This window comes from Polistes dominula, unplaced genomic scaffold (genome assembly GCF_049000335.1).
Source record: "Polistes dominula isolate Pdom_NZ unplaced genomic scaffold, Pdom_raw_medaka contig_77, whole genome shotgun sequence".
NCBI lineage: Eukaryota > Metazoa > Arthropoda > Insecta > Hymenoptera > Vespidae > Polistes > Polistes dominula.
The window spans coordinates 187,443-196,358 of NW_028301152.1; the positions used below are offsets into that span (position 1 = coordinate 187,443).

General features: G+C 28.6%; 3 protein-coding genes across 5 annotated transcripts; 1 reads left to right on the forward strand and 2 right to left on the reverse strand.

Moving 5' to 3' along the window:
* Nucleotides 1–124: 124 nt before the first annotated feature.
* Nucleotides 125–1,654, reverse strand: LOC107071145 (tetratricopeptide repeat protein 9C). The gene is given in 3 exon segments (XM_015329881.2): nucleotides 125–809; nucleotides 812–1,130; nucleotides 1,246–1,654. Coding segments are annotated over 2 exon segments (861 nt in total). The 5' UTR covers nucleotides 1,080–1,130; nucleotides 1,246–1,654; the 3' UTR covers nucleotides 125–216.
* Nucleotides 1,655–1,827: 173 nt separating this feature from the next.
* Nucleotides 1,828–4,155, reverse strand: LOC107071144 (HIG1 domain family member 1A, mitochondrial). 3 transcript variants are annotated; one of them, XM_015329879.2, is made up of 3 exons: nucleotides 3,900–4,155; nucleotides 2,738–2,854; nucleotides 1,828–2,652 (listed from the first exon to the last, which is right to left on the reverse strand). In XM_015329879.2, exons 2-3 carry the CDS (start codon nucleotides 2,826–2,828, stop codon nucleotides 2,462–2,464), a joined length of 282 nt encoding a protein of 93 aa, XP_015185365.1. In that variant the 5' UTR covers nucleotides 2,829–2,854; nucleotides 3,900–4,155; the 3' UTR covers nucleotides 1,828–2,461. The 3 variants fall into 3 exon arrangements, with proteins under 3 accessions (XP_015185365.1, XP_015185366.1, XP_089034189.1); XM_015329880.2 differs by lacking the exon at nucleotides 3,900–4,155 and adding an exon at nucleotides 3,516–3,600; XM_089178063.1 differs by lacking the exon at nucleotides 3,900–4,155 and adding an exon at nucleotides 2,954–2,999.
* A 1,092-nt stretch (nucleotides 4,156–5,247) lies between these two features.
* On the forward strand, nucleotides 5,248–8,880 carry sgl (UDP-glucose 6-dehydrogenase sgl). Its single transcript, XM_015329874.2, has 6 exons — nucleotides 5,248–5,545; nucleotides 6,039–6,541; nucleotides 6,610–6,807; nucleotides 6,945–7,391; nucleotides 7,467–7,622; nucleotides 7,708–8,880. The coding sequence occupies exons 2-6, from the start codon at nucleotides 6,080–6,082 to the stop codon at nucleotides 7,882–7,884; spliced, it is 1,440 nt and encodes a 479-aa protein (XP_015185360.1). The 5' UTR covers nucleotides 5,248–5,545; nucleotides 6,039–6,079; the 3' UTR covers nucleotides 7,885–8,880.
* Nucleotides 8,881–8,916: the final 36 nt, after the last annotated feature.

Genomic DNA, 8,916 nt, shown 5'->3' on the forward strand with positions numbered 1-8,916 from the left:
CCATGTATATAAAATTGAACTATTGAGTAACAAATGTAGGTAGAGAATTGTTCGAAGCAATATAAATAATACAAATGCGTCTGCAAATATGGTGTAAAATTGTCATGGGCAAAATAAATACGTATTTTTCTATTTATAAAATAATTATATTTATTTAGTATATTATTTGTAAACAATTGTAATTCCATCATTGAAATAATAGCCGACGCAGCACGCTCAAGTTCTAAACATTCTCTTGACCATATCTTTACACTTTTGATTTGCTTCTTGTAGTTTTTCATTATAAATCAGAAATTGTTCCTTTGCAGCAGCATTATGAGGCTCTAATGTAATAACTTTTTTCAAATCTGATACAGCATTTTCAATGTTTGTTAATTTACCGTAAGCTACGCCACGTCTATAAAACGCTTTAACGTTATTTTTATCTTTATCTAAAATTTTGTTACATAATTCAATGACATATTCATAATTGTGGTTAAGTATTTGACATCCAGCTAAATTGTTGTATAAAGTTATCCTCAATGCATTAATATTATTTTCTAATGATTTATCCAATTCTAAATCAGCTATTGGTTCTAGAGTTATTAAAATTTTGCAAGCTTGGCTAAATTTATAAAATGCATCTATGTGTCTTGTTTGTTTAAATAATTTTACACCAATTTCTTTATATTTCAAAGCGATCTCATATTTTTCTTCTGGAGTCCAATTCCAAATTGCTTTAAATGCTTTGAAATACTTCAGCATTAAAGTAAAGGTAAGAATAATTGGTTCTTTTGTAGACAAATCAGATATACATATGGTAAACAAACTTTTTCTTCTACCATCATATACTGTATTCCCCTTTCAATTTTTCTATCAATTTCAGAGTTTGCATCTCCTATCGTTATTGTCTTTTCTATATCATCGAGAATTTCTGTATGAAGTTGATTTTTTAAATCAGTAATATTCATTCCACTGACATTTATATCTTCTATGACAATTTGGCATTCACAACGTTCTGTTGGTTTCTTTAAACAAATGCCTTTTTTAAGTATTTCTTTTCTAACAGTTTTATCCCTAGATTCCCATATATTATCCATTTTGATTAATATGTTTTATTTTCACAAGAAAAACAGAGAGAGAATAGATAACTGAAAAATATTTGTCTCATTATTAGACACAAATTAAATTAAACATTATGTACTTATAATGTCACGAGTTATATATATATAAATATATACATATACTTGTATATACTCAACATACAGAAAACATATGCAATATACGATAATAACTAATATTGATTTGTATTGATTCAACTCTTTCAATTCCTTCAATGTTAGCTTTAAAGACAATGAATATGTTAAAGTACACACAAAATACGATTGCTTCAAAACGAAATATATGAAAAATGAAACAAATGCAAACAATTTAATTCATGTTAAACCATTGAGGTTTTCATTTTTAACAAATACTGATCACACTGTAATATAATAGTTTTTCTAATGATTCTTTAGAAAAATATCATTATAAAAAAAGGTTAACTTTGCAAGAAAGGAAAAATATAGTTGTCCTTATTGATAATATGATCGACGCCCTCTAGCGATTTAAATTTTGGCGCCATTTATGACACAAGACTTATATAAAGAAGAACAGCAGGAAAAACTAATTGTAAGTCATTTATAAAGCTTGAAACGAAAAATGAACAATTGTTTAAGTATTACAAAATTAAAGTGTTGATATATAACAAATTTCAGCTTAATCATAATACAATTTTTGTTTTTCAAATTTATATAATTACAAGAAAAAGAAACATTTAATATTAATATTTATTCAAAGGCTAAATCATTTTCATAAGAATACAATTGTTTTATTTGCTAATATTACATCAAATAGTTTATTGACGATACATATTTACTTTGTAAACTTTAAATTACTATGGATTAAGTTACTTTCATATTCAATTATCATAATGGCTATGTTTACGTGAGGTATACAAGGTATATCATATATATATATATATATCTGTAGCAAAAGAAGTATAAGAAAATATAATTTATATAATTTTGTAGTTATTGGAACCAGCCAAAAGTATTCATATTCTAACAATAATACTACTTGAGTATCACATTTAGCTTTTTTGCTTCATGTATTTCAGATTAATTGTAATAGATAATAAATACCTGAGCCATTCATTTGTCAAATCAATTAACTCTACAGAACAAAAAGTCGTTTCATTTATTATTTAACAATCATCAAAATTGTTCTCATTAAAGTGATTTTAAATCAAATTATTGAAGAAATGTAATTTACATAGAAAAAGTTCAATTGAGAAGAACGTTGACAATATGTTACATTAGAATTTAATTGATAAAACTGGAGTTAATTGTTTCTGTGAACAACTCGTCCGTAGAAATTTTTAGTACGATATATTATCAACTAACTAATGTTACAAGTAAATATTCTACATAAATAATTTTCATCATTCTTTTTTCCCTTTATGTAAAACATGTTCATTGACCATATGATAAAGCATTCCAGCAGTTATACAACCAATTACTGAACCTTGTGCCAGAACTCGAAATTGTAAGAGGTAGAGAGATACTGGCATATTTCCTCGATGTTTGAATTTATAAGCACCTATTGCACAAGCTGCTAATAAAGTTGCAAAACCTACAACAAAAGAATATAAGTCATTAGACATATATATTGTCGATAAAAAAAATAGTTATCTATTACTTAATAAGATTATTCGTACCAGCTATCAAAAAAGGATTTTTTTGTGCGTGCCGAGTCATTCTATTACTTAGGCTATCTTCGTATGATACCAATTCTTCTTTTGGATCCATTTTTATTATATAAATTAGTCCCAACTCTATAAAAAAAAAAAAAGAGATCAAATAATCTATTAGGTGTTTACTCAATTAACTGTTAATCTTACAAAATATGTTAAAACAATGACAATGTATAATACCAAACGATATATTATCTATCTCAATTGTCATCAATTAAATCTATATATTTTCTATGTTATTTAATTATGAAGAGTCAAGGCTAACTCTTGGCTAATTGTAAGTAACAAGAGGTACTATCACATCTCTCCTAATGGTTTTTTAATATCAACATTCTAAGAAAAAAAGGAAATAATAATAGTATTCAAGAAGATTAGATAGTCGAAACGTTGATAATACGAATAAGTTATTCCAAAGTATCATATTATTTCAATAAACATTAAAAATTACAATATTTTCAGTTACTACAATCAAACTGATTTTGGAGCGCCACAGGCTTGCTAACGGCCCTACGTAGAGCTATGATACATTAATAAATCTCGTTTTATATCTATAGATATTACGCCATAATTATACGTATCTTACAAATCTTACTAAAAGAAAATATATCATTTGGAATACATATAATAATAGATGCAGAAATTTAAACATAGACAGAAATTTACAAGATAATATTTCCATTCATTATTTAATCTCACACACATTGAATGTTTTTTTAAATATATAACAAGAAGAAGAGATTACCAAATTGTTATTGATCTTGAATTAATGGGTATGTGTGCGCACGCAAAGTTCAGGATCACGAGGAGAATGGACATACCAATGAATCTATAAATGTCTATATACATATATATATAGATAGATAGATATCATATGTCCATTCTCTGTAATGAATTATATAAAGAAATAACATTAAACAAAAATATTATTCAAGTTAATAAATGTATTTCTTTAACGTATTAATTAAAAAGCTACCTAATGTAATTTAACCTATTCTTGCATCACGATATAATATGTTTCATTGAGTTGTTAATCATTTGATCTGTTCATATTTTTTAACAAATAAGATAATAAGATTCAAAGATTAATTATTTAACCAAATGACATATGAAAAATATTCCTTCTTACCTTAAGTGTATCAGGGAACGAATATATAAAATCCAGTTGACTAAAGAATCTTCACTTAAATATTCAATTATATGAATAAAATAACAAGAAATGTTACTTCAACAAAACCAATCGTTACACTTTCAAATCCAAATAAATCTATATTTTAAGTTTTATTTCTTCTTAGATGAATGTATAAGCAGTGATTTTTGTACTAGTACTATTTGACAGTATTACTACTACTGTTGCTCAAGGTGCTGCTGTTACTTCGTCGTAGAGTTGAGTAGAAGTAAAGAAAACGGCGGGAACTTTATGCGATTTATATATTTCCTCCTCTGTTTGTAAGTTAATGTAATACGTGTGATCTTTTGATCAATCAAAAAAGATTTCTATTGGTTTTACTATGTACGAAGATAATCTATTTACATCAATTTTCATGAACGTCCCAAAAATATAATCCTCTATAGTTTATTTATTTATTTATTTTTTTTTTTTAATATTTCAAATTAATATAAATTGTGTCACTGTAATTAAGGCGCAGGGTCAGCGTACGTGCTTTTCATCGGGTACACATCTTTTACTTTCCAAAATCTTCAGTAGTAAGAACGTGCTAGACGAAACGTACAAGATATTTTTATAAATATCTAAGGAATTGAGATGTGTTTCTTGTTATTATATTATATTTATTTTTATACTTTGATCATCACCTTTAACAATTTTAATGCAAATATGATGTGTACATTTACATACATTTATTTATTTCCTTAGATACACTATATAAATTGAACAAAAATGAAAGTTATTTTTATTGGACATTCTAGATTTGCAAATTATAACATTTTATTTATTAAACATTATCAATTAGATAATAATGTCTTCTTGGAAGATAATCTTGAATAAATGATGTTATTATGTAATTTTCTCAGTCCCTTCTACGTATTCTTAGAGAAAGATTATAAAATCAGGTAAATAATTGTAACTTTTGTACATTTAAATTTATTGTTGAATAGAATTTGTAAAATGACGAAAAGAAAGAGAGAAAATACATGATTTACGTTGTATATACATAGATCATGTGATATACGAGTCCATGCATTTCATATGAGCATGTATTAAAGTTGAAATTTATTCTAGGAACCAAACAAACCTTTTGGACAATAATTATGCAAGCTAATAGTTCGTTAAAAAGGTATTGTAAGAACAACCTAAAGTTGCATAAAGTATAAAATGTATAGAAAGAAAATACATAGCAAGAAAGAACTCAAACATATTTGCGAGGTTGCCATTGTATTAGAAAGGAAGGTAATTTGGTGAAATGGCAACGTTTTGAGTTGCGCATGCGCATTTTATATGACTGTCATACTCCAAACGCGTTCCTGTTTCACGATAAGTAGTAGTGGGGAGAAGAGGATTTAGTAACAACCAGTGGAACAATAAAGACAGTACTACAGGAATGTCAGTAATAAGAAGACATAAATGAAAGTAGTTGATCGTCTATCAAATATCCTTGTCATGAGTAGTTCTATAGTTTTGTCAACTAAATTATAATATAATGGAAGCTAGATTTACGTGATTTACTACTTCAACGGCAGATTTAATTCTTCTTGGAGTAATAATTAGCTACGGGACATCAATTATCACAGCATTATTATAACTTTCGAACTTGGGTAAAATATTAATTGATTTTCAGTACACTTTTACACTTGTACTCTTTTTCAACTCGATACGGTGTTAACGCAGTCTCAATGTTCCAGTGGAAAATGTTTTTACGTCATCAAGTTGAAAAAGGATCACACCTTCTGCATAGCAATCATTTTTATCGTTATCTCAAATCTATCATTGACATTAATTGCTTAAAGATTTTCGAGATAGATAACATTCCTAAAAGAGTATACTTTTATGCAATATCCGATAGAATTGTAGATAAAAATTAATTGTTTGTTCTTATCGAAAGAATCAATTGTGTATTATAAATTGAACATTTGTTTGTAAAGAATAATCTACGGTGAAAATTAATTTTGATAAATTAGATAATGAAGTACACAATTATTTTGATTAATACAATGTTTGTATTTTGTTTAATGTAATATTTAATGTCGAAGTTAATACTATAAGAATATCATAGATAGATAAAGATTTAATATTAACAATATTTAATAGGAAGACGGCGATAAGATAGCAAAGGAAATTAGTAAAAGAAGATGACGATAAAAAAAATCTGTGGAATAGGCGCCGGATACGTTGGTGGGCCAACGTGCAGCGTGATTGCGTTGAAATGTCCTGAAATACGAGTAACCGTTGTCGACAAGAGCAAAGAACGAATAACACAATGGAATTCTGATAAATTACCAATTTATGAACCAGGATTGGACGATGTTGTACGTAAATGTCGCGGTAAAAATTTATTTTTTTCCACTGATATCGAAACCGCTATTATGGAAGCCGATTTAATCTTTATTTCGGTGAATACACCAACCAAAATGTTTGGCAATGGAAAAGGAAGAGCAGCAGATTTGAAATACGTCGAGAGTGCCGCTAGAATGATTGCGGAGATTGCGACTAGTGATAAAATAGTTGTTGAAAAAAGTACAGTTCCTGTACGAGCAGCCGAAAGTATTATGAATATTCTTCGCGCTAATCACAAGCCAGGCGTTTCATATCAGGTAATGTAAATAAGTATTTTATTCTATCATTATTTTTTTTATCTTTTTTCTTGTTTACTTTATTTTAGATTTTATCGAATCCAGAATTCTTAGCAGAAGGAACTGCTATCGAAGATTTGGTAAATGCCGATCGTGTATTAATTGGCGGTGAAGATTCACCCGAAGGACAAGCAGCTATAGAGGAATTGTGTCAAGTCTATGAGCATTGGATACCAAGAGAAAATATTTTAACTACTAATACTTGGAGCTCGGAATTATCAAAGCTGGTACGTATGTATGTTAATGTTAAAAGAAAAGAGTTATTACGTCTTTCTCATGTAATACGATATCAAGTTTCTATTGTGAATAGAACTAAGCACATGAGAGATTTATTTTTTAGTTGAAATAATATTTACGATTTTAGGCAGCCAATGCTTTTTTGGCACAACGTATATCGAGTATAAATTCTCTGTCAGCTGTATGTGAAGCTACGGGTGCCGACGTGTCAGAGGTAGCACGAGCTGTTGGTCTTGATTCTAGGATAGGCTCCAAATTTCTTCATGCATCGGTCGGCTTTGGTGGATCGTGTTTTCAAAAGGATATTCTAAATTTAGTATATATTTGTGAATGTCTCAATTTGCCAGAAGTTGCAGCTTATTGGCAACAAGTAATAGATATGAACGAGTACCAAAAGTCACGATTTTCTGCTAAAGTAATCGAGTCGTTATTTAACACTGTCACGGATAAACGGATCACCATGTTAGGTTTTGCCTTCAAAAAAAATACCGGTGATACTCGTGAGTCACCTGCTATTCACGTTGCTAAGACTCTACTCGATGAAGGTGCTGTTTTACATATCTACGATCCCAAGGTTACTTTCTCTTTTATATATATGTTACTTTACAAAGGGTGAATTTAAAAAAAAACTTCTTATTTAATTTTGTAGGTAGAAGAAATGCAGATTATAGAGGATTTAACGCATCCAAGTGTAACGGCTAATCCGAAGCGAGTTAAAGATCGTATTAGTATTTACAAGGACGCTTATACAGCTACCAAGGATACTCACGCTATTGTTTTGTGCACGGAATGGGACGAATTTATGGTGAGTACGATATTTCTAATAATATTTTAATAATTATAGTGTATACAAATCAATAGAATTTAATGATAGAAACAATATTTGACAGGAACTTGATTACAAAAGAATTTATGCAAGCATGATGAAGCCAGCATATATTTTTGATGGAAGAAAAATCTTGGATCACGACACGTTGCAGGGAATAGGATTTATTGTGCAAACAATCGGCAAAAGACTCACGAGAACTGCGATTTCAAGAGTGTGGGGAAGTCAAACACAAATGTAAAGTAAATAGAAAATGCTCGTACGTATGAATTGAGGACAAAGCGAAAAGAAGTCTAAAAAAAAAGAATTGAAAAGCGATTGAATGATTACGACGTATCGGCCGTGGCATGTGCTAAAGCGGAAAAAGTGATCAAACTTTTTATCTGGCTGAATCGTATCAGTTCATTTGGAAATTGGCATATCATGTTAAATAATTTTACCGGAGTCAAAAATATTTGCCAGAAAAATGCGTAACTAGTAGTACGAATATAATGCTGCAAAAATATTTATAAGAATATTTAAACAATTTCACGGCACTGAACTTTATATATATATATATATATATATATATATATATATGTCATCGAACCGCGAGGATAAAATATTTTACAAAACGTTCCACTGCTGTATTTAAACGTTATCTTATCGTTACTAAGAATATCATTTTTAAATGACAGTGTACATTTAAAACAAACCTTTAGTATTATGTCTGATCTAAAGAGACATTCCGAGGAGAAAATTGTAAACTTAAAAGTGTGAACATCGAACGATGTTGTTAACGCTGTATTATTGTGTGCATTTGTTTTTATAACGAAAGTCGCAAACATTTATTTCGTTAAAATATAATGTATTCGATGCATTTGCTACATGTTATTAAAGATTTGAAATGAAGTATTCAATCAAGAGGGTTGAATAGAATATCGTTAGATAATATGGAGCGAAAGTACAATCATCGTCTCTTACGTTCCTATATTGCATATGGATCGGAAATGTTCTTTCGTCGTGGCGTCTACATGATTACCTATTTAAATATCAAGGTTTTATCGATATTTAGTATTTTAATATATTATAGTTATTGAATTCCATTTATCTTTGCGTCCTACATAACTATTCGTGATAAGGATTATTCGTTTGATTTTACATCTCTATATCTACTTTTTAATTAAGATAACAATTTGTATACACTTTTTACAACGGTGTAAAACATCGATAGCAATAAAATATACTATTATTGTTACATACGAAACATTTACCTTAGGTTTAAAAACCTATA

What these genes read in the sequence shown, in the direction of transcription:
- sgl (XM_015329874.2), top strand. Translation starts at nt 6,080, where the DNA reads ATGACGATAAAAAAAATCTGTGGAATAGGCGCCGGATACGTTGGTGGG. An exon ending in AGCCAGGCGTTTCATATCAG is followed by an intron (nt 6,542 to 6,609) that starts GTAATGTAAATA and finishes ACTTTATTTTAG; the next exon opens with ATTTTATCGAATCCAGAATT. An exon ending in GCTCGGAATTATCAAAGCTG is followed by an intron (nt 6,808 to 6,944) that starts GTACGTATGTAT and finishes TTACGATTTTAG; the next exon opens with GCAGCCAATGCTTTTTTGGC.
- LOC107071144 (XM_089178063.1), bottom strand. Translation starts at nt 2,984, where the DNA reads ATGACAATTGAGATAGATAATATATCGTTTG. An exon ending in GATAGATAATATATCGTTTG is followed by an intron (nt 2,855 to 2,953) that starts GTATTATACATT and finishes TTTTTTTTATAG; the next exon opens with AGTTGGGACTAATTTATATA. An exon ending in AAATCCTTTTTTGATAGCTG is followed by an intron (nt 2,653 to 2,737) that starts GTACGAATAATC and finishes CTTTTGTTGTAG; the next exon opens with GTTTTGCAACTTTATTAGCA.